The sequence below is a fragment of the Drosophila pseudoobscura genome, chromosome 4, assembly GCF_009870125.1.
Source record: "Drosophila pseudoobscura strain MV-25-SWS-2005 chromosome 4, UCI_Dpse_MV25, whole genome shotgun sequence".
Taxonomy (NCBI): domain Eukaryota; kingdom Metazoa; phylum Arthropoda; class Insecta; order Diptera; family Drosophilidae; genus Drosophila; species Drosophila pseudoobscura.
Window position 1 is genome coordinate 8,731,611 of NC_046681.1, and position 25,648 is coordinate 8,757,258.

General features: G+C 42.8%; 1 protein-coding gene and 1 long non-coding RNA gene across 2 annotated transcripts; one reads left to right on the forward strand and one right to left on the reverse strand.

Annotated features, from left to right (window-relative positions):
- Positions 1-1,430: 1,430 nt before the first annotated feature.
- Positions 1,431-3,922, reverse strand: Ttc30 (tetratricopeptide repeat domain 30). The gene is made up of 5 exons (XM_033380543.1): positions 3,724-3,922; positions 3,489-3,667; positions 2,438-3,436; positions 2,164-2,374; positions 1,431-2,094 (listed from the first exon to the last, which is right to left on the reverse strand). Exons 1-5 carry the CDS (start codon positions 3,781-3,783, stop codon positions 1,579-1,581), a joined length of 1,965 nt encoding a protein of 654 aa, XP_033236434.1. The 5' UTR covers positions 3,784-3,922; the 3' UTR covers positions 1,431-1,578.
- A 4,926-nt stretch (positions 3,923-8,848) lies between these two features.
- LOC117184211 (uncharacterized) lies at positions 8,849-10,073 on the forward strand. Its single transcript, XR_004469491.1, has 2 exons — positions 8,849-8,918; positions 9,852-10,073. It is a non-coding gene; the product is annotated as an uncharacterized lncRNA (long non-coding RNA).
- Positions 10,074-25,648: the final 15,575 nt, after the last annotated feature.

A 25,648-nucleotide genomic window follows, 5' to 3' on the forward strand; every position in this document is an offset into this window, starting at 1 on the left:
GGTAAATGAGAGCATATGTCAGAGCAAACGTCTTATAATAAGACTTATAAAAATTGCATCATATTTTCTGAAAGGTCTAGTTTCTACAGAAACTATTTATGTATGCATTTCAATATATTAGCTGTATTAATCTCTTGATTATGTATTAATCAAAATAGGTTCTAAAGGTCTCTTTCCTTCAGATATGATTGGATCCTGGCAAGAGGCAGTCCCCTTCTTTGCTGGCAGTTCTTTTCTCAGATATCTTGCTAATTTTTCCTTAATTTTTCAATCATTAACAGATTATTTGTAATCTTTATTCTCTGGATCATTATAATAATAATTTTCCTTATCGTTCATTACATATTTTATATCATAATTCGAGTACCTTCCGTGTGGAGGGTATACACTAAATTCCGCGCACAAAAAGGTGTTACAAGCTCTTTTAGAGTCTGTTGCAGGCGCCATAGTTCAACCCCAAGTTGGTATATGGGTGTATCTGTGGGTCCTCCTTGGAATGGGGGTGTACATATTCGGGATGTGTGCGGGGTGTGAGTGGAAGAGTGTTTCTGTCTGTTTGCGTTAATGACAAGTGTTTTCATGTTGCGTATGTACATATTTCCCTCCTCCTTGTTTTTTTTTTGTCTTCTCTCGTATGCGCCGCGTAATGACAAGGAGGATGTCGATGAGTATAATGACAACATCAATGCTGATGATGATGGGGCTGAGGATGGTGCTGTGGATGGGGATGCGCCGCTGAATGCGTGGCATGCCACCAGCCAGCTTAAAGTGCTTGTTAAGCGTTTTTGTTGTCGCCATTTTTCTATGTTGCTGCCCCATTGATGGCGATGCCCAAGACGATGATGATGATGATGCTGTCAATGGGAAATTGAGCTGCGACATAAACACGTTGTCAAATCGAACGCGTGAGTGCTCACGTGCTCGCCGAGCAGAACCGTGCGGGAGTACCAGACAAGAGAGTACGGAATTCCATGGGTAAAGCACGTGTCGAACAGGTTCTTTCTTTTCAATAGATTGCTAGACAATCCACTTCCTGTTTTCGCCGGGAACCCGAGCCCGTCTGATGAAAATCTGTCATTAATGTGATTTATGACAGATTTCTCTGCTCTTTCACTGGTAATTTATATTTATCACTTCATGCCCTCTGCTCTGTATTTTGCTTGTTTCGCCCGGCAAGTCCTTTGGATTTCCAGCTGTCACAGAGCTAAGACAAGTTGATCCCTGAGGTGGGTTTTCCAAGAAGATTTTTTGTGTTGCTGTTGTCCTGCTTTGAAGGATTTCCGAGACATTTTTCGGAAATGGCAGGAGGAACGAAGGAGATGGAAATTGAAAGAGAAAGAACTGATTCGGGGCTTTCATCACACAATTTTTATTGATGAAAATATAATGAATACTTACACTGAGGGAAAAACAAGGCTTATAAAATCACAATTTTATATTTTCAGTTCAAAAATATACAAAAACATGATAGAGTTTTCTGCAGAATATATTTCAATCTAGATTAAATATTTGAACCGTTTCTGCTGGTCCGTAAAACTGAGTTTTCCTTCGCAGTGCAAAAGAATTTCCATTGGAAATTCAACAATTTTCATACTCGCTGAGTTTGAGCAGCAACAATCTCAATTTCCGGGCCTCCAATCCAATGGTCAGCGGCTCCTCGGGCACCTGTTCCGTGGCAGTGAAAATATTAGCCGGCGTAAACAAGCCATAAGCCTCACAGGATCTGAGGAAGCCGAGGACTTCCTGCACAGCGGTGTAGGGCAGGATGATGTTCTGCTTGGCCATGCCCGTGAGCAGCCCGAGGATGCAGCGTTTCACGTGGAGCCAGGTATCCGCATAGAGCCTGCCACCGGCACCACCCTCCAGGGCGTGGGCAATCCGTGTCAGGCCGAACTCGTAGTTGGATTTGGCGCAGTAGAGGGTGCCCACAACCAGATTGACAATGCACAGATGGTGGTACTGCTTGCCCAGGTTACCCTTGAGCTCCTCGGCCTTCTCCACTTTCCGCATCAGCTCCTCGGCCTCCTCGTTCTGAAAGGTCATGATGTACGATACACAGAGGTTGGCCAGCACAGCAGCTGAAACGGACATGATCTGAATGGGGATGGAGGAGGGGGGGTTAACGAATAAGTCTGGGAAATATTTGTGGATTAGAGATCTCACATCATCGGAGTGCTGTCGCACAATCGGTTCGTAGAAGGCCGCCGCCTCGTTGTACTTGTCGCCCTGCATGAAGAGCACATGGCCGGCATTGAGGCGCCACACAGCATTCTCTGAGCAGAACTCGGCACTCGAGTGGAACTCACGTTCCGCTCCAACGAAATCGTCGTCGCGCCAGGAGATCCAGGCACGTGCCATAACCACCGGCAGATATCTGTGGCAGCACGAGATAGATCGTATTGGGATTCTAGATTCTAGAGGTTTTTAGATAACTCACAGTTCCAGTGCCTGTTCATAGTCCTTGAGGGCATCCCTCAGGGCATGCTGCTCATTGGTGGCCCGCACCTCCTGCACCTTGGCGGCCAGGCTGCGCAGCTTTCCAGCCAGACTGGAGGCCAGGGTTCCCAGCTTCTTCTCGGCCAGCTCGACGCTGGTCTGGGCGGTGATCAGGGCATCCAGCAGCTCGTACAGATACTGCGAGAGATACTTGTAGGTGAGATCGGTGTGCTCTGCCAGGATATCGGCGGCCGTCTCGTACAGCTCGTGGCGGCAGCAAATGAGCAGGATATTGGCGAAGGTCTCCTTGGGACAGGAGGGAGCTCCCAGCTGGAGGAGGAAGGCCAGCTTGCGGAGACCCGCCACAGGACCCTGGACATCGGTGAGGGCCATATTGTGGAGCGTTACCGGATCCAGTTCGCTCTCGGCCCGCGGCGGCAGATCCAACAGAGCTTCCCGAGCACCCTCCTCATTTCCGTCCTGATACTCCAGCGCAGCCTTCAGATTGAGAGCCTGCGTTATGCCGGACATGGCCATCGTTATGGGATTGCCCACACTCCGAGCACTGCCATCGGTGTCCACCTGGGCGCCAATACCCAGTTCCGGGTGATTTCGCACTCCCCGCTCCACAATCTCCGAGGTGTAGTCGAGGGCCTGGGCCCGCTGCTTCCGCTGAAAGTGGGCCAAGGCCACATTGTAGGCCACCAGAGGATTAAAGCCGCCCACCTGCAGGGCGGCCTGGAACCGCTGAACCGCCGACTCATGCTGATCGGCCTGATAGAGCAGGCATCCTTCATCATTGAGGGTATCCGCCGTGCCACCCGCCCGCTGATTCAGCAAACTCTGGGCCCCGGCATAGTCCTCGCTCGAGTACAGAATGGCACTCTGCAGCTGCAGGCAGTGCTCCCGCAGCTCCTCTTCCTGGTCACTGATCTGTTTTAGGACTCTCAATGCCTCCGCAAAGATGCCAGCCTGGTAGAGCGACTGGGCGTAGTAGAATCTAAAGGGGGATCTTCAGTAATCCCTTTTCAAATGAATCGGGGCGGGCCTACCTGTACTTGGCTTCCTTGGGCGCCAGTTGGCAGAGCTGCTCGTAGCAGGTGGCCGCCTCCTCGTACTTCTGGGCGTGGTAGTAGCAATGTCCCAAGGTGGACAGGCCCGCTCTTGTATTGGCTGCCTCGCCAATGTTCGTTATGCACTCAATCACATCCTCATAGCGTTTGTCCTTGATCTGAAGAAGTTCCCATTAGTTTTTGTGGATTCGTTAGTATTATTTTTATGCCCTACCAGATTGTATATGGTTCGGGTGACATGTCCCTCGCGCAAGATGATTCCCTGATGCAGCATGTTTCTTCAAGAGTTCCGGCCAGCTAATGTCAATTTTCATCGGCTAATCATTTGTTTTGGTTGTTGGACGAGGGTTGCCAGCGTTACTCTTGTTTGTTGTCGCTTGGGTGGCATGGCAACTCTCTGCGGCAACAGTTGGTTAAGGACTTGGGAAAAAGCAGGGTGGTTAGGGTTGGAATTTGAATATTGAAACGGGGGTGGGTAAATAAATTGGGGAAAATTTATTGAAATGATGCCTTTCCTCCTAAATAATCCCTTGATTACAAAAGCCTTGATCGTATTATCTGGTGTTTTTTTTTGATGGACATGTAATGTCCATCCCTTCTCTTTCTAACACAAAATACAATTTATAGTATATAAATACAATATATACATATCGGATCCTAATATTATTCTCAGTGTACACCTCGAAATTGTTCGCAGTGTTCGCCTTGGTTGCCTTCTTTACAATTTACCGCTTGTTATTGTCCACTGCCTATGCCATAGCTGTGCATGCTCATTCTTGTCCACTGCCTATCCCATTGCTTAGGTGTGGGTGAGAGCGTGCGACTCGCTCAGAGAGGATCAAAAGAGATAAGATGAAGAGAGCGCGCGCTGAGCGTGCGTGGGCAAGAAAGAGATAGAGCGACCATTGTGATTGCGTCGCAGAAAAAGAGTGCCTTAGAGGGATGGTTTTGGGCATACTCAGAGAGTAGTGGAACTTGTAGCTTTCTGCACACCGCGGAGTGAACTGAAAACCGACCATGGATCAGGATTTTAGTGAAAGCCCGACATACAAATATTTTAATTTAAATTACTATTTTTCTGCAAAATCTTCTTTTATTAATTAAATCTTAAATGCAGATAAATCTGAAAATGTTCTCTCACATTCAACAGTAAATAAAAGTATATATACTTTGTACTAGATCGCTTATGTAAGTAGCAAAGAAAATTCATTCGCTGACCAAAATGTGCGTCCATAAAAGCCAATTAAGATACGCACAACTCAGACGCAAGTGGCGCAACAAATTCATTTGAAATGTAAATGAGAAAATTGTCTAATTGAAAACTTTTGCATCTTGATGTCTTCGTCCTTCGTCCCGGACTTGGCCTTCTCTGCCGCCCCCCGCCCACCGCCCACCGCCAAGAAACCAATGCGGAGCCCTCGAGCAACTTACGGACTTGCTGATGGAGGACTTAAAGTGTTAACTCGGGAGCGGAGCTGGCAACCGGAGGCATTAATCCATGTTGAAGCCTTTCAGGCGGCAAGTTCAAGGAACACTTTTAATTAGGTTTCTCTTCATCTCAGGCTCAAGGAGCAACAGTTCCTCCTTCCTTCCGTGTTCCCTGTCTCACACTTTCCCGCACTTTCTCACACTTTTGGCTTAAATAGATTCGCCCAGGACCAGGAATGGGGCAATCCTCATTGACAACAGCTAAATGGGCGAACGTGCGGAAATGCTAATTAAAATCTGTGTCTGTGTCTGTCTGAAAGCTGAGCCAATAGTTAAAGGCTAATCAAGCACGAATGGAGGTTAGGAGTCGACTGGTGTCTAAGCCAGGCTAAGGCTAGAAGTAGAACCGGGTCAAGGTTGTGCGGCTGCATCATCATCGTCATCGTCGTCGTCGTTGTCGTCGTCGCTGTCGTCTGGCCAAATGCGGCGGCCACAAAATGTTGCACAACGGGTTTTGGCCCCGAACAAATTCGAATGTCAGTGTCTCGGTCTCCCTCTCTCTGGGCGAAAATGGTTCAAAAACGCGACCATGGGAGAGGCTAACTCTGAGACCAGCCAGGCAGCTGTGTCCCGTTTCATGGTTAACTGGAAATCTTACACTAAAACGAAAAAAAATATCATGGAAGAAGGCTTGAGCTGGTACTTCGACTATGGGATACCCTTTACGCTTTTGCAATCTGGAATCACGCGGAATTTATTCACCAAAATATCTAGTAAGTTACGGGGGATCTTTGAAATATCCCACTAGACGGACACTTTAGTTGATTGTGGATCCTGAGAAGGTTCTTTCTTTCTAGCTGTTGCATACCTAACCAGGAATACAATGCACTCTACTAATCCCCGAGTACTGGGTATTACAGAATCATTTGACTGAAGCTAAACGCTTTCCTCTCATGTCATCTCATCCCATCTCGAATCTTTAGTTGGCAGCATCAAGTGCAACTGCATTTTCTTACAATGTCATGCGATTGAGCATTAGCTTTTCTCGATCTTGGCTCGAGCCTCTGGCCTAAGGCTAACCACACAGCAGTCGGCAGTCGCAGTCGCAGTCGCAGTCGGAGAGACGATCGACAATGCTGCGTATGAGTAATGCATAATGCAATTGATGTTGGCAATTACCAGATATACTTACTCGTATCACACACAGCCAGCCAGCCAGCCAGCCAGCCAGCGTCAAGGTGCCGACAGGCTGAAGTTCAAGTTTTGTTGTGCCTCTCAGCCACACACATAAATAATTGCAGGCCTAATTGCCACAACTCAAGAGCCAGGCTCAGCACCGAAAAGAACAAAATAAAAGCAAACAATTATCCGAGGCGAGTGTGTAGGCATTATAAATTTTGTTTTGCTCTTTATCGTACGGTTACATACTCGTACTTATTCCCGACTTGTTTATGGTTGGTATTTTGCATTTGCTTGTCTCGTATTAATCTCTCAATTTTTGTTGTTGTTTTATGTACTGGCTTTTGCCTCTGAGTTGCACTGGTACTTGAGGGTTTCAGGGGTTTCAGGGGTTTTTCGTTGTATTTAGGGGTTGACCGGGTTCAAAGAGAGCTCTGGGCTTGATGTGGCCACAAATTAACACTTGTTCGGTCTTAAAGTCTTGTTTCAGCTGCTGTTGCTGCACTTTGGAAGTACTTTTTTTTATGGCCCAACTCGGAGGTGTCGTGGGTTCAGTGAAGTCATCAAGTCGGGCCAGGGGCAGGGCCAGGGCCAGGGCCAAGAGTCTACTTGGACTTGGCCTGGTCTGGGTGGACTTGTCTTTAGACCTTCGCAAACTGAAGCGATCTTTGTTTATTTGCTTAAGCTGGAGCACTTTTTCCAAAGCTTTTTGACTCATTATATTTTTGTTTTATTTTTCAGAAATGTTTGGGTATTAAAAAGGATTATTCGCATTGTATTTGCAGCATAATCTGCCCTCTCTCCATAAACTCGGTAAGTCTGAACGCTTAACATTATCTTTTATCTGAAAAACCCAACAATACACCTTTAAATATAAGTTTTCCCTCTGTACTGAGATACCCTCTATCTTTCCATCTTGCCCCCACTCTTTCATTTAATTCAATCGAATCTTTGAGCTACTATTAGAGGCTGAGTACAGCAGCAAAAACCTATGGAAAAACGTACACCCAGACATCATTATCATTAGCCAGCATCTCTGGGGATCATCGCTGTTGTAAATTATTAGCAGCAGCCAACAACGAGAAGAATAATGCGGTTGGCTTTTGCTGACCTTGAGGCGCAATCGCTTTTCCTGTTCCACAAAACTATAGTACAGCAATAATAATGAAAAAAAAACCGATTCAATGAAAAACCACACAGAGCGAAGCAGAGGAAACACTGGAAAGAATCGATACGGCGCGCACTTCCTGCTTGGCGGAGGGGAATGGGATCTGAGAGATCAGCCTCTAATGGCATCTCCACATGCAGGTCTCGCTTCGATACACCAAAGAAACTATGACGCCATTTGGTTGAACAACGAATAATTTATCCAAGTGCAGACTAACGTATCCCGCAGATTAATCATACGCACTGTGGCGCAGGGCTGCTGGAACGAGTGCGGCACACACAAATCAAGAATAAGTGCATCTAAGAGAGGCTCTAACACGCCAAAGTTTAGATACTCTTGCAGATTTGGGAAATGTTCCGCACTCAAAAATCTTAGTCGACTTTTTGAAGACGCGCAAAGGGAGACTCCAGGGTTGGAGGTGCTTCCCGATAGACGCTAAGCTCTTTGTAAGGGTATTCCGATCTTCGTACAGTTGTACTCGTTTATATGCATTTCCTTATGGGCTCAGCCAGATCTAAGCAAGTGCAATAATTCCACTAATCTCCACAGCAACAGTCACAATGTCGACGATGGCGACAAAAGCAAGAACAACTAAGGCGCAAAACAATTTCAAGGCCATTGACACAGTTCAAGCGAAAAGTCTGTCGAAAGGGTGGGGGTTGGGGGTTGGCTATGGCTGAGGCTGGGACGGAGGGTTGCCGTCATGAAGGGCATTCGAGTGCATTGTGGAGGAGCTGCTCAAGCCGCCGCTGCTGCTGCTGCTGCTGCTGCGATAAACCATGCAGCTGGGCTCTACTCCTCTCTTTCGACGTTCTGCCTCTCTTCTGGGGACGTGTCTTGTTCGGGTTCTAACAAGTGTGCGAAGTGCAAATGTTTAGATTTTCTACAGCTCGACAAATACACAATATATTCGCACATACGGCTACACGAGTATATACTTATTCCATGTACATATATGCACTTGGTTCTAGTCAGAATCTCAGCAGACGCTGTATAACGCTGTGCAAGATATATCTTTTGTGTGCAATTTGTTCAGCCCCCAGATAGCTCGAAGTCATTAGATTTGTGCATAACATCGGTTACATTGGGTTCTTTTTTACGACCAGTTTACGACCATCGCAATTGAAGATTAATAAAAGACTCTATAAGACTTTTACAATTATTTAAAATAACCTCCAATATACACAGGTTTTAAATGGAAAAACCTTAGCAAAATTAACACAGAATTCCAAAATTTAGTTGGGTATTTTTTTGTTCCAAAAATTTCCCCACCAATTCTCGACTAATGCAAAAACGTGAAATGTTAAGACATGGACCGAGGACTGGCGGACCGGGGACTGGGGGGGTGGGAAAAAAACACACATCTTTGATTACTGCATGTTCAATAAATAATTCATTAATTAATCAATTGTTGTGGTGGCTGCTTTTGGGCTGTTTTTGGGCTGTTTTGGCTGCGGTGCAAAGTTGATTGAACTTAAAATACTCGCACATGGACTGGAGGGAGCTCATTTAAAATGTGCAAACAAAAGCCGCAGCCGCAGAGCCGCAGGAGAAACATCAGCGCCGAGACCAGACCAGACCTGTGCTGTGCCAACGACACATAAACAATTTATCAGAAATAAATTGGTTAACAGGTAAAATAAACAAATTAAGCGCAGAGTTTAAATGAATGCTGGAAATAATGTATAGTACATATGGGCATATATATTTGCGGTTTTTACTTAAAATTTACTAAAAGTTAAAAAAGATTTACAATTACAAATATGCCGCAAATCGTCAACAAATCCTGTCTGCTACTTTTGGCTAAAATTAGAAAACTTTTAACCATATTAATTGAACAAAAGTTTGTGTCCTTCGAATAAAGTGGCTCTTTCTAAGCTTTATGTGTTTTTATGCCCCATCTCATCTCTGTGTCTGGGCAGCATTTGATGTTCCTTTTTAATGGCACGGATCTCTGTTTCGGCAATTTGCTCCTTTTTTATGTGGCCTTTGATTGTGACAAATCCGAAAGGAATATCTAAGTGTGTATAAACTTTTGGCGTTGCGGCTCTTTCGGGGGTAAATAAAATAAAATTGCATTTTTTATTATATTATATATCGCCTGCCATGGCATGGATCGAAGGAGAGGCAGAGCTGACTGAGGCATTTATTATACCAGTTGTTCTTCTTTTTCTGTCTCTGTTGTTGCTTTATCAAAGCCATTCTTTAAATTTTCGACAGTCTTTATTAACACGCTAAAAATTCGCTTGAAAATTCGTTGCTGGGGACCCGAGTTCGGAAGAAGGGGAGCTTACGGGAAGATTGTTTCAGTTACAGGTAAGCCGCTGACTCTTTTTTATATCTCCACTCATTTGCGTCATGCCAGTCAAAAGTCGCAGATCTCCTTCTTCTTCAGAGTCCCCCTCGGCCCATTTGTATCTGTGTCCGCTCTGCCCACAACTGTTGTTTTTTTGTTCCTTCACCATTCCGTTTGCAATTTATTGAAACGAAGTTGACCTTGAATTTGGTTAAAAGTCTTTTAACTTTATTTCGCTGGCTGCGATGCCTGGTCTTCTCTTTTTTTGTAGCTGATGATTCTGGCTGTTACTGCTGATTACTTTAACGATGATGTCCATAAAATGTATCTCAAGCCCGAAGCCTCGCAGCTCGCAGCTCGCATCTCGCACTTTTTTTTCGGCAACTTCTGCTGCGCTTCACTCTGCTGCTCGTGGGGGAAGCAGGTTTGAAAAATTACCCAAAAAAAAGCAGACAAAAAAAAGAAAGAGAAATAAATGAAAACGAAACTCGAAGTGAATCGAAATTAATTTAAAGCTTGTAAGTGCACTGGGGATAAGGGGGCGATGGCGAGGGCGATGGCGAGGTGTGTGGGGTAGGTGAAACTAATGACCATCTGATGATTGGCTATCCATCAGTGTGTCCCACAAATACTATGAGTTCTTTTCAGCAGCTTTAATGGGAATATTCTCTCTTTATTTGTATCTCTTTATCGACACTTCATACTATAACATTTATTATTAATTTCATTTTAATTATTTTATATTTCCATCAATAAAAAAATATAAATTAGTCTCTGGATATTTTCTACACTAAGCCTTTCAATTATTCAATAAAATTATAGGTATTATTGACCTTTAAATGGCACGTTTTTCCTATCAAAGTCATGTTTAATATTTGTAGTTATAGTTATATATTTTCCATATTTTTAATTATTTTTATTTTGCTTATTTTTATCGGAAATTATTATATATAATTGTCTACGTTTTTGTTTCGTTTTAAAAGTTCCATTCATTAATTCCCTGTCCATATTTACATTTATTTATCTTTTCCAATTTTTCCTTCCATCATCCTCTTTATTTATATTTATACAATCTTGTTGGCATTCATTCCTAAGATCTTTGTCATCATTCAATGGTTTATCTTTATAGTTCCACCATATTTTCCTCACGCTATCTTTCTATGTTTTTTCCTCCACTTTGTTTTTATGTTTTCTATCTTTTTCTCTGTGCACACTTTTGCCCCAATTGCCTACAAAATCTGCAATTAATCATTCCTGTCGGCCTACCGTCCCCTCTTCCCCCACCAGCCGAAACGATGACGTATGGAAAATGTTGTTTTTGTATTTTAATTATAATTATTTTGTCTACTTCTTATGATATTTCTATTTCGATTTTCGCTTGTCTCCGAGAGAGTTCCCCCGCTCCCCCGCCGATTGCTAATAGAATTATTTTTTTCCCGACTTCCGTGCAGTGAACTTGTTTTTATTTCATTATCTTTCATCCAAAATACATTCTAGCTGTACATACAAACGTATTTGTTTACTCTTATATGTGTATATTTTATTTATTCTAGATTCTCTTTTTTTCTCGCTCTCTCTCAGCCTCACCCTCTCTGTTTATAAAGATTTTGGGTTTGCTGAAAAAAATGTTTGCGCTCATTTCGTATGGGGGCTAATGGAGGAGGTGGAGGAGGAGCAGCTCTATTTATCTGCTTAGGAGGTCATTGTCATGGAATTATATTTATTCTCATTCATGCCGTGTGCTCATGCCGTGTGTTTGGAAACTTTTCTGATGGCTTTTCCCTAATCGAAAGTGTCGCAAGCAATTTTTGGAATATTTTTTAATGAAATATTTATATATATTACATGTGTTTAAAGTGTTATCAAAAGTTCATGAACTACGCGACGGGTTGTACTATTACCGGGAATATTTTCACAATATTTTTTTCACTCGACTCGGCGACAGCCTCCGAAGTTCAGTCAACCAGACAGAACTTGTCACAAAGAAAATACAATGCGGAAATCAAATCGTAAAAAAGGGGAAAATACTTTCTAAGTGTGTGCACAGTGTGTGTGTGAGGTGCATTTTCCATCAAATTTGACATTGAACGGATTTTTTACGGTGGCAATGCGCTGTCACACATCCCTTCCCTGCCTTCCATGCACCCCCCTCTCTTAATTACAGATCCCTCGCTCAATGTTATATATCAAACAGTAAAGCAGCTTTCAAGTTAATAAACAATGCTGCCCCACACACACAGAATACCTATCTGACAGATACAAGCCGTATGTACATATATGTATGGGCTCTTTATGCTACCTCCCGATGTCAACGTCGTCCACTCATCGTCAAAGTCTTCAGTGATTAATTTTTGTATTGTTCTTTGAAATGCGGGCGCATCTGTTGCGCCAACGACCGGCCAAGGCGATCGGGCAGCTGGAGAACTGGCCACCCACCCGAAAGACCGCAATAAGCCTCAATTAAATGAAAATTGCACGCCAACGGCATGAAAACGTAATTTGGATGAAATTTATTGTAGGCCTTCTCAATGGCCATACGAGTATGCACATATACACCATATAGATCATCCATATAAGTACATATGTTTGCAGTTTTTTATTGAAATTTCTTTGGGTCTACCCTAACAGAAGGAAAGGTTAGGCTGAGACGAACGAAAGGGAACAGGGTTCTTCTCCATTAATCCTATGGAGACCATCTAAGAGTGGACTTTACCCAACGACTGTAAGCCCTAAAAAAGAGTTGCTCGATGTTAGCTCTTGAAAGCTGTAAAGCGTATCTCAGCGTTTACTTGATGTTCTTAAGATATTCCCCATCTTTTCCCGATGTACTTGGGCTGCTGGGACTTGGGACTTGGCTGTCTGTTTAATGCATTTTAATGTGCAATTATTTCACTTAAACTTTACGTTGACATGGCAATGCGTGGCCCGTAAAATTATTTTCCATATGACGACGCTCCCCAGAGGCCACATCGAGTGAGTGGGGGGGGGTCTGAGGTGGGTGGCTGGGTGATGTGTCGGGTGGTGCCTCCTTGGTTGTCACACAATTTATATATGTACTCGTATCTTGCCAACCACTGCCCTGGCATCTTCCTTTTTTCTCGCCCTCAACCACCTCTTGGGGCCCTTGATATTAGAGACGACCCACATTGATTTACATATTTGTGCACCCACACACGAAAATAAACACAGAGGGCGGAAGGGGCTGTGGGCTGTGGGTGGGGATTAGGTGGTAGATTGTTTGCTTTGGCTAAACGCACATAACTAGCAAATATTTGACATTCTTTTTCTCGTTTTTCTTGATACGAGTCAACCCCAAAAAGTGAAGAGGAGACCCAAAAAAGAAAAGATAAGTCGGCCCATATAGACTGGCGAAAGTATCTTTAAATTAAATTTTGATGACTTTGCCAGAGGGGAAGAAAAGCACGATGGATAGGCTAGATTTGGACTAGTTTCCGGAATACCCCTTGAAAAGTGTACTCGTTAAATGATGAGGTGACACGAGGGTCTGGACAGATTCCATTGCCCTTGCCTGGGCCTCGGCGAAACCGGTAAAGAGAATTGTGTAAATACTTCTCTCGCACAAGCTCGGATCTCGTATCTAATATCAAGTTCAAGGTTGCAAACGGGTCTAACTTGCCAATGCACTAATAAAAAAGCTAAATAAATCAAACAGTCAGAGGGAGAGAGAGAGACAGACGGATGGGTTAGGTGCGAGGCGGCCGAGGGAAACGGGGCAGGGAAAAGGGCGAGCGACCATCTGTAATTATAAATTATAGAATCCAAACAGCAACAGACCCCAGTCAGGTTGCATTTCATTCCGAATGGTTCTCACGACACGCGGTGCAAAATGCATTTCAAATTGTTATTCCAATATTACGTATACGTATACGTATCGAAAGCCAGGCCCTGCCCTAGGTGACTAATCCAGCAGTGTTTGCGTCTCTGGTGGTAATTGGAAGCTGCGCAGATTCTATGCCTGGCCAACAGATGACTCAAGCCTTTTTTCCAGCTAACAAACACACAAACCAAATGCATACGTCTCCCATTACTCATACGCACAGGGTCCCAGCCAGAGTCCCTGTGATTTGTTTATCTTCCAGCTAAAAACAATAGCCACTCCAAATGCATTTCCATGGAATTGTGGGAACAAAAGTTCTACTGGAGGGAATATTAAATGTCTGGGCATAAAATAAACATTTTTGTCTCTCCCACAACAGCAGCCATTATCCACTTTCCACATGCCGCATGCCGCATGCTGCAAACCGAATTTCAGGCCAAAGACTTGTGTAAATTCTTGGGCCATTTTCTTTGTTTTCTGTTGTTTTTGGCATAGGAATTTTCTATATATTGACCATTTGTTGGAGTTGTTCGTAATGGAAATACGATAGGATTTATAGCATGAAAGATGAAATTGGTGTGCAGGAAAAGCAGAGTGTATAAGTGTTACAATTTGCACAATTTACTGTTGAAAATTATTAGAAAAGACATGTAAATATTTTGCCATTTTTCAGCTCTAAAATCCCATTTAATTTTCGTTCAAATCGAAACCTTCAGGGGGTTCATTTTTCGTCATCAGCTGTTTACCTTCTCACATTAAATACGATAATCCGCTCTCCACTGTCTATTTCTCTGTTTTCCGCTCTTTGCCCATTACTGCATTGCCGGAGCATCTGTCATTAATTTTCGTTACGCTGTCAACAGCTTTAAAGATTTCATTTAAAAAAAAACCTTAAACCAGTGTTGGCTTCAACAAACAAACAAAAACAAAAAAACATATCAAAATAAGCGGAAGGAAAAAAGTTAAATAAAAAATTGCAACAAAAAAGTTGCAGCTCTTGAAGCCCTCAACGTGCGGCAGCCAGAAAGCTATGGCTGGAAAATATGGCAGTGGAGAGCAAAAGCCAATTGCATTATTACACTGCACTCGCTCTCTCCCTCTCTCTCTCGCTCTCTCGCTCTTCACACTATTTTTTAGCCCTTGGCTGTTCGGCTCTATGTCCGTCTTTGTGGGACAAACTCTTCTTAACCCTTTTCACCCCCAACATGACCTTTTTTGTGAGTTTTATCCCAACCCGCTTACCCCTATATTAGTATCAGCCTTTCAGGGGGGAAAGAGTTGGTGGGACAACATGTCTAGTTTCAGAATAATATAAATTGTTCAATTTCATTGCCATTGGAAGACTATGTCTTACAGCTGAGATCTTCTTTGTGAGATAAACCTCTTATTTTCGATGAATAATTCCACTAAAAGTTGGAAATCTATGTTTTCGGTGAAGATAAGACCTTATCCCTATCATAAAAGAGATGGATCTGCAAGGGTAACAAATCTTCGGCTCCCTCTCGCCTTGCCCTCTTGCGACTCTCATCTATTTCGGGGATACATATATATAAAGTAGTTAATGCCATTGAAAAAACTTTCAACTATCCGAGCTGTTCGCAGTGCAGTGCAAAAATGTTTGACTCGCTTCGTGCGCTGCTCTTCTGCTCGTTCTTCCACTCTCTCTCTGCACTGCTCTTCTTATCTTGCTCTGCTCTGCTGTGTTCTTCTCATTTCATCTCTGCTTCTCTGCTTTGTTTCTGTTTCACTTTGGTTACAATGCGAATACTTACACACACACACAGACGAGAGGGATGTATTCGATGTATGGGTGACCATGAAATGTTCACACAACGCCGCTCTGTTGCTGGTTCTCTGGGTTGTGGCTCTGGACCTGCGACGCAGATTGACGCTTCATTACGGCGTTATGTAATGGGCTTGTAAAGCTCAAAGCGACAAAGGCTATTCCCTCTCTTTCGCGCTGCCTCCCTGTCTCTCTCTCTCTGTGTGTGTGTGTGAGAGATAATTTGCTGGCTTGCTTTGGACTCTTTCATGCAATGAGTGCATGTGAGATCATCGAGCAGAGCTGTACAAAAATTCTACATTCTGTATACGCCCCATGGAACAGCAGCAGCAGCAGCTCATCATCATCATCTAAGCCCCATCACCATCATCATCATCATCATCATCATCATACAGTTGTTGCTTCGCTGACTGCAAATTGCAATTATTTCACATGACATGACTTTGGCAGCAAACGTCAGCAGCAGAAGCAGCAAAATCAACAACAGACAAGGCAATCGCTTCAGGTGACTGCCTCCGCCCTATTGATAATCCAAAGTTGGCGCCAAAATGTGATTAAAAAAGCCTAAACTAGAGGAAAAAGAGTCCAGAAAAGTACTAATATTATTATTATTATACTAGCAAATATTCTTTACTTAATAAACCTCTGAAGAAGGTAATATAATATATAAGATTCTTCAGAAGCAGAATTCTTCTTCTCTTTAAAATCTATAAAAAATAACATTCAAATGCTTACATGATTCCATTATAATTTTACCGAAAATCCCACAGCTTATTCTCAATTTTCTTCGTTGAAAGAAAATCCCAAAGAAATATTCAACCACACCTTTCCCTCCCTTAAACCTCAACTTCTTTATGCAAATTCGTTTCGTTTTAATTTTCCTCTCACCAAAGTGCACCAAAGTGCACCAAAGTTGAACCCTGAAATGGTTATCCATTATTTAAGTGGCCCATAAAACCATGCTCGCCCAGAGCCACCTTCTACCTGCTCGGCCAACACCGCGTATACGCAATCCGATGTCGTGAAACTTGTCTCCGAAAAAAATGCCAGAAACCAGAATTTGCATTGCTCAACGTTTGCCAGCATCATTAACATTAGAGCTTCAGCTTCAGCTTCAGCCCGAGTCTCAGCTTCAGCGTTAGCCACATGTTCTTCATTTGACAGGCGAGCGGGAAATTTGCATAAACAAATATGTTTTACCTTCGCTCCGACTCTGCACTTGTTATCCACGCTGTCAGACCCCGTGCCGCACCGTGGCGAATCGAATCTAAACGAAAAAGCATCGCTCGCATCTCGCAAAAGAAGCTGAAATTATGGGTGCCAAAAATATATTTTCCAGCCCGTGTTGTCATCGCCGTGTCCGTGGTTAGCCTTGATCGTGTTTATTTCGGCAGTTAAACGATACAAAATAAATAAATATATAATACTCGCCAGCCCCAGCCCCAAGCAAGCCACAGCAAAAGAATTCTTTTTTCGGTCTCTTGGCATTGACAGATCCGTAAATGGTTCGACCAGCACCAGAAGATGGCGATGACGATGGCGATGGTTGTGCTCGATGGATGGAGTGCGCTGTGCTCGCTTCTCCTATGGCCTGGTCGGGTCTCCTCTGGTGTACTGCGGTCCGGTCTGGTGTGGTCTTGGCTCTGTTCGGTTCTGTTTCTGGCTGCCCCAAAACGGTGGCTGAGTAATTGAGGTTGTAAATCAAAATGTGTGCTTTGGTGTGGTGCGTGTGTGGAAAACTTTTGGCCCGGCATTATGTCAAAATTGTAGACAAATGTTAATGTCACAAGACAGCAAGAACGAGGCGGTGGTACGTGTCAACAAGGGGTACAGGGGCGATTTCGGTAGGTGCTTGAAGATCTTAAGATCTGTTGGAATGCTGCACAATAAATAGTTTAAGTCTTTTAAGTCTTCTAAATGACTAAATGAAAGATAGATCTCCCAAGGGTTCATTCTCGATATCAGCGATATTTGCTAGAGCTGTTTAAGGTCTTGAAACCTCCTTGAAACCTATGGAATGCTTGATTCTATGGCTGTGGCTTTCAGTTGACTTTGAACTTGCCAGATTGTCAACTTTTGCAGTCATTCGCGATGATTGCAGGCAGCCTATACTTACAAGTACACAAAGAAAGGGGCAATATTCTTAGTACAAATTACAGAGATTGATCAGGCAATGTCCAGATGATCGCATGATGAAATTTCTAATCATTATGAATTACACACTGATTTTATACTATATAGTATAATATATATAAGAGTTCTTTAGCATTCCCTTCTAGATGAATGAAGCGAAGAATGGGGAATCACTGTATTTATTGTACAGCTGTATTTCTATTGATAATTTGAAGATTATTTGGCATAGTCTTATTTATAGAAAATAATTGTATTCAATAAAGAAACGTTTTCACAGTTTTATAGGTATTTCTATGTTCGATCTTTCTGCCTGAAACATTTACCTTCGAGTGCATTCTTGAGATGCAAAATCTTCCAATAACTTCAAGTAATTAAACTATCTTAAAGTGCCTTTGGTATCTTTGAAATTACCACCTAATATCCACAGAAGACGAACAAATGGCTTGAGCACACAGACGCCAGCACGAAACACTTTTCAATGAAATGAAATAATGTCTATGCAAATTGCGAGAAAAAAAAGAAGCAAAATGATTGACATAAATTACAGAAAATGGCCCCCGGGCCTTGATGATCATTTAACGTTGGCTCTGGCTCTGGCTTTGGCTTCTGCAAAGTCTTTCCTTCGTTTCTGCTGCAATTGAAATCATAAATTCTAGCAGCTTAATGACCAGAGTCACAGTGGAGTCAAGCCAAGTGGAAAATTGACCAAGAGTATAGTACTAGTATCTGAGGCTTTTGTTTGGTTTTGTAATTATATTTTGAACTTTGCCGCCAAGCGGCAAAACGTGCCTAATTGATATTCTTAATGGCCAAAGATACAGACTTGAGACTGACTTGCAGCCACAGACTGAGACTGAGACTGAGACTGAGAAATTCACACTTCATTTTCAAAAAATTTGCATACATAAATGCCAATACAGATTGCATGTGATTACGGGTATGGGTATGGTTACGGTTACGGGTATGGGTATGGGTATGGGTATGGGTATGGGTCCAAGATTAACCAACTTCTAATCGATTCAATCAGAGCTTCGGCTGGGACTCGAGCTGGTCTTGGATATAGCCGTAGCCGTAGCCGTAGCCGTACCCGTTGTACCACTCTCACGTTCCCATTATCGTGTCCAATGCTAAGGCTTCGTCTGTGCACTGGCCCGTTAAATGGGTCGAAGACAAAGCTGTTGTTATTGTGTGGTCTGTCCGTCCCGCAGAAGAAGACCAAACAAAACGGCCAAAAGAAGCAGGGCCCCAACACGTTGACAATGACGACAATTGTAAGCAGCAGCAGCAGCTCCACCAGCAGAGCAAACATTCATTCATTCATCCAAGCATCTTGCCATGCAACCATCCATCCAGCCATCAGACATTGCCGCAATTTTAAATGACCAAATTCGTCTTGTGGTTTGTACTTGAAAAACCCAAAACTGGTCAACGAAATGCTATATCAAATCGGCCAAGAAAAAACCAACCAAAAACAAGAAAAGAAATCACGATTAAGCCAACGAATTGGCAGATACTCTAGCGGGTTTTTCGTGGGCTCTGGGAAAAGCTACTCGCATCTGCATAATCGTATAATGAGACGGGGAATATCCCCTTCTGCATGGCAAACTTCTGGTGAAAGTCGGAGTACCCTCTTTAAGAGAACTCGTGGGGCCGGGCCGGGCCAGCAGCTGTCAATTCGACCAAAATGAAAATGAAACCGAACTTTTTCTGCCTCTTCGTGTGCGTTTTATTTTGTTTTGTTCGGTTTTTGATTCTGTTTTGCAGCCGTAAAATGTTAAAATATGTAGCCATAAAATTGCTTTGGCTGAACCCAAATTGAATGCAATAAATGAAATGTACAAATGAATTAAATGATTGAATTGATGGCTCACAGACACACACACACACACCCCCCCCCACTCTGAGATAAAAACCGAGAGATTATGTGAGAGATGGGGGCGAAAATTTAAGTTGAAATGGGTTTACTTTTGATATGGCTTGACTAAATGATAATTTAAACATTTATACGCCAAGAATCTGAGGGCCCGGACGTGTGTGTGTGTGAATCAGCATCCAAATGAAATCAAGTGAAAAGCGTAATAAAGTTATTGAAGAAAAAGATGGTATGGAAAGAAGGGAAGAAAACATTACAAGTGTTTGAAAGGGCACCAAAGGCACAGAATGTGATTGATGAAATCTTAGGAAAACACTTTAAGGGCCTGTCTGCAGCGTAACTTTAAGAATATTAAATAACTAATGGATGATGGAAGAGAAACAGGACACACAAACACACACACACACACAAGAGGTCTGGCTACGAGAGGTTGTTGGATCACTAGACGGAATAGGATATCCTTGGGTGAGTTTGAAAAACCTAATCGCACGTAGGAAAACAACATGAAAACATACGTTTATATTTTATTAATTTACTTTAAATATTTTCATAAAAAATCATACAAAAACGAACGAATATATCGAATATTGAATAGATTGTTCATAAATACCTTAAGTTCTTACTTATATATACTTATATATACTTACTTATATACTTATATACTATACCAAAATACCAATCAGAAAAGAGGTATTTTTCGCAGCAAAAAGGAACTTACATAATTAACTATTTTCTAGATAAGTCTTATACGATAATTAGCCCACAAATGTAATCCCATATCTGTGACTAAGTTCGCATTTAAATGCTGCCCAATTGGAATGATTTTATGGTAATTTTCCATACCCCAGCATTAATTTAATCGATCCACATGGCATCAGAACATACCAGCGAGTGGCTCATTAAAGTTCTTGAATGATACATGCCACACGGACCCACCAAAACATACCCACCGACCGACCCACCGACCTACCCACCGACCGACCTCCAATCGAATCTGTTCGAATCAATTATGCAAACGGCAAAAGTGTGAAAAATCCCTTGCCCTTGTCCATCATGGTTAAACACGTTCTGTTACATGTTTCTGTATCTGTATATATCTGTGTATCTGTGTATCTGTGTGTACCTACGAGTATCTGGAAAATGACGGACTAGCCAAGCCAAGTGATTGAGTATTTATGTGCCTAAAAGAGCAAATACAATTTGCACGATTTTTTCTGTAATTCGAGCGCGACGCAGCCAACGAGATACGTATTTGTATCTGTATCTGTATCTGGTTTATCTGTGGCCCGCACAGATGTATCCGCTGACCATGATGGCCATGCCATGGGTGACTCAATATGCCTATGCCCGAGTGCTGGTACTGACAGTGGTTGTGGTGTTTGCATTGGTAATTTGTGTATGCACTTGAAATTACAAATGCACTGGCAGATTTCCGATACCCAATACTTTGCGGCCTGCATAGGGGATGCTCTTTTGGGGTGGGTTTGTAGAAGACTCTATTTTTAGTGAGGATTATCCTCTGGGCTACTAAAAGAGAATATAATCGAAGAGGTACTAGAACTAATTATAGGCAAAAAACCACTGCAGGAAGGCCTGTTCCTTATTCTACCGAATTGGTAGGGTTTCTGAGCCACTCCTCTTTGGTAAGCCAATAAATAAACCCCTGGTCTAATTATTTCAATGATTTGCATTAGAAAACTAGTCACAGAGCTGGTCTTAATGGGTATCCTCTAGTCTGTTTAATGGACTCTACCACTCACACGTGTGTTTTTCTAAGTATTTTTTTGTTTCGTTTCTCGCCACCTCTCCGATGCTTTAAAGATGCAAATTATGCAGCGCGTTTTTTGTTCCTATCTTTCTTGAACTTGAAGTGCCAGTCTGTCCGTCCGTCCGTCCGTCTGTCCGTCCGCCCTGATGGAGGGAAGCTACTAATTTGTGTGTCAACTCTGGGCTTGACACGCCCACACCTGTCCACCCACTGATCGTGTTTTTTTTGTTTTTTTGTGTTTTTTGTGGGCTGCAGTTCGCGTGCGATTGTGGAAAAATCCCAATGTGACATGCAATTGTCATCGTGCGGTTGTTGGAATTAAATTGAAGCTTTGGCTGGCAACTTTTCAACCTTGTGGAAATGGGTGGCGGCTTGGCATTCGACCAATTGATTTTCCCAGGCCCAGCTGCTCGATGGAGAAACTTTTCCGATTAGAATTCCTTGTAGAAGTTTCTCGGTCTTTTGATGTGGTCAAAAGTCTGAAGAGATTTTTGCGAAGCCGGCTAAAAATGAAAGGCAAAAATTGCTGACCAAACCGCAGGCCGTTGGCTGTTGGCTGTTGGCCGTTGGCTACTGGCTGGCTTCCTGGTTGACCTTCGGCTGCTTATTAAAATTTCCATCGAAGGCGTAGGCATATAAAATTGAAACAAAGTTCCAGTTTTTGGCCAAGCAGGCCCCGGAATCGGACTGGGGTCCTCCTTGGCACTTGTTGACCTTCGGCAACGGCAACGGATGCGGCGGCTGCGGCGGCGGTGGATGGAGCTTCTTAATCAAGCATCTGCAAAGGCAGCTCCTCCATCGGCAGCAGCAGGCGGCATAAAATTAAACACTTGCAAAGCAAAGCCATGGCGACAATAATGAACAATGATGAACTCGATTAAAAGAAGAAGCTGGTGCCGATGCCGATGCTCAGGCTGAAGCTGAAACCAGTTGAGCGGTCCCAAAAAGAAGCAACAGATACAGATACATGGCGAAAACCAGAGCGATACAAGATACTCGTACTTGATGTGAATGTTGCCACACATCGGATGGCTTTGGGTTGCCCAAAAGCCGTTCCCTGCAACATTCTCGTTTTGCCACTTTGGGATTAAGCTTGAAATATGCATTCATAATAAGCCAAAAGCAGCAGAAACGGCCAGGGCAATCGTCCGGACTCTGGCAGGGGCCAACCTTTTGTCAACTTGATTTCTGGCTCATTTTTATTGCATATTCTGGCCAATCTTGTGCCCCAAGGCCAGATGGCCAACAAGCCAAGAAGGCAAGCAGCCAGCCAGCCAGCCGGCCAGCCGGCCAACCAGTCAAGAGCTCTGATGGCTCTCATAGTTTTGTATTTCATTCAATAATGATTCTTTCAGGACTGACGAGGGGTGGGGAGGGGGGGGGGAGCTCTGGAGTTTACTAATGGCAACGATTATTAGGCCATCTTTCACTTTGACTACGATATTTTCTTGGACCCCATGGCAACGGACTACGACACCGACGCCGGCTCCGGCTCCGTCTCCGATTGACTCCAGTGCTGGCCCTGTCATCAACAATAGAGAGGGCGAGTCTCGAGTCTATATGCAGAGAATTTTGAGGAAAAGGGGAGGCTATTTGTGCAATTAATTAGTCATCATTAGTGGAAAATGGTCTCCTTTGAATTGGTTATGAGCTCTGACCTTTGCATTAGTCGGAAATGGCGAGTTAGTCAACCAATTTCATTCGAAGCATATTTGTTGTGCTCAAATTAGGTTCGAATTTCATTTATCTGACTGATTGGCAGTGAAATTGAGATAATAATAGGGGGTTTAATATTTATGGTAAATGATTGCCAATGAAAAGGAAATAAATCACAGAAATGATTTAATTTGAAAATTTAATTCGATGGAAGGAAGGGCTGTGAAAATTCTGAAGATCTATTAAATAGGTGCTTTGGTACAGAGTTATGTGAGAGGATATTTGATTATCTCCGTCTTCCTCGGGTGATGTGGTAGTGAAATCTTAATGCATCGATTCTGTTGATTCATATACCCAGATGTCTAGTAATCATTCCCTTGAAGAATGTTTAATTATACAAAAAATTAAAATTTATTACCACAAATGCTTCATATGAAAAATTTAAATGAATTCAAATTATCATTCTTGTTCTAAAGCACAGACTGTGGCGTTCCAGTCACAATAAATAACGTTAATAGTTGAATTACAATTCAAAACAAAATTAATACAAATTCTTGTCATAAGCCCCCGATGAAGATGAAAGACAAGTAATATAGAATATACTTAGAAATTTCCATAGTTCCATATCAGAATTCTCAGTATTACGTGGAAATCTTGAAATAGATTAGCTCCTCTCCTCGCCTCCTCAGCAATGCGCTAGGTAATTCCCAGAGCTCAATTTCCATTTCACGAACCCATCAAAGCCAAGTACTACTCCCCCGCCACCCCACCCCACCTGCCCCGTAGAAGCCAACTCAAGAGGCTGTGAAAAAACCCCCGTGCCGCAAACTGCGACTTAAACCCAGAGCCACCGCGAACAGTCAACAGAACTGCATTGTTCTCAACTCTGTTTAATAACCAAAAATTCTCGCATAAAAAAAAGCCACTTTAGAAGTCCATTTGGGAAGCAGCAACAAAAAACTGCTCTGTGGAGAAAGAAACGCAGGCGGTGGGCAGAGAAAAAGTCACATGATTTAGTTGCCCTCTAGCCCCGCTCTCCCTCTCGCTCTCTTTCGACCTGCGGTCAGAAAAAACCCAACCGAAAGAAACCAAATTTCCGCCCAACAACTAGGAGCCAAGACTAGCTTTTGGGGTCGAACTGTTGGATGCCCTGGCATTATTAAAATTAAAAAGATATAGCACTGCATATAGCGAAAGAAATGGTTCATCAAACAATCTGTGCACCAAGAAACTGAAAATCATAACACCCCGTCTGCACAGGGTATCAAAAAAAAGCTATTGCAAGACAGAAACAGAACTACAGCATGCATGCTCTCTGCCTCTGTCCTAAACAGTTTATTGGCAGCGACGGCGGCGTCGGCGACTATGGAAAATAAATCTTTACTGCGCCATAACACGATGCCGACGACAACGACAACGCTGCTGTAATGGAGAAGCAGCAGCAGCCTCAGCCGCGCCTCAGCCGCTCCTCAGCCTCTGCTTATCTGGTTGACGCGCTCTTCGCTGCTCTGTTCGCTCTCTTCTCACACTCTCCCGCTTCTAATGAAGATGATAATGAAATGTGCGCTGGTGCCATAACCACAAAAGCCATTACCAGCAGTGCAGTTCTCCGTCTCTCACTCCCACTATGGCTCTGCCTCTGCCGCATCGCTGCTTGCATTTCGCTGCTTCTGCCTCTGCCGCTGCCCTGCAGCATCTTTGGACACTGCTCGTAATTTTGAGGTTAACTCGAAATACTCTAACGAATAATTAAGTAATTTAGACAAGCCAATAATCGATGGCATATTAATAGGAAATTAGCATTGATTGGTGATTAATTAAAGGCTGGCACAGTGGAACTTCAATGCCAACAGCAGCAATAAAAGGGAGGGGAGGAGCTGGCAAAAATGGATTTGAACTCGAGGATCAGAAAACTGACACAAAAGGAGCCTCAAACGAGTACAGAAACGAAGCTTTAAAGATGGTTTAAACATTATTTTTATCGGACATAAGAACATAACCATAAATGGACAAAATATAAAAGCTCAACAGAAAAAAAACCCTAAAAAATGGAAAAGGTTAAACTTGAGTACGATATGATCATATGTATGTTTTTTAAAATACTTATTAAAAACTAGGGGTCCAGCCAACACCCCCGGCTCACTAGCCTCGCTCTCCCGTGACGATATGAGTAAAAATTTTGATAATAGAGAGATGCTTATATAATACTTATATTCTGAAGATGGAGGTTTTCTGATCATTAAGAAATTTTTGTAAGAAACATAAAAAGTTTTTTTTATATTGATTGAAAAGTCTTTCCAATCTTAGCATCAGTTTACAGATTATATTTTTGAAAGGGGAATTATTATATAAATCCGAAAAAGACAGCATATTTTGTTTCCCTTTAATATTGAGACTTCCTCTCTTATTCCAAACCCTTGCATGTATTTTATATGTATTTTATGTATGTTTATTTCTTTATTTTGAACAGTGCCATATTTTTGCTATTGTTGCTATTGTTTTTGCTGCTGCCGATGCTGGTGTTCATGTACAGCTATTGCTGCTGCTATTGTTGATATTTTTGTTGCTATTTTGTGGCTGTTCCATCCGCTTGTCGATTTGTTTCGCTCGTTTCGGTTCTAAGTTTGCGTGCTGCCAACTCTCCTCTCCTCTCCTCTCATCTCATCGCCTCTCTTTCTATTTTCCACTGCCGCTTCCTCACCTCTCCTCAGCATCTCTCTCTCTCTCACTGGCTGTTGCTGGTTATTCCAGGGTGATTTTGCATTTTGTTGTTTTATTTCCAGTCCCAGCAGCAGCAGCAGCAGCAGCATTTCAAGGTCTTTGCACTATTTGTTTTTGCCAAGTTTTGCACTCATCTTGTTTAGCAGAGGTACAGTGGTCGCTCGGGTTACAGAATCCTGCAGGTATGCTTCCAATTTCCAAATACAATTTTCAGCCCAGCCACATGCTCCTGTATTTTTTTTTCCATGGATCAATATATTGTTTTAGACTAGTTTTGAATGTGTTTACAAATCTCC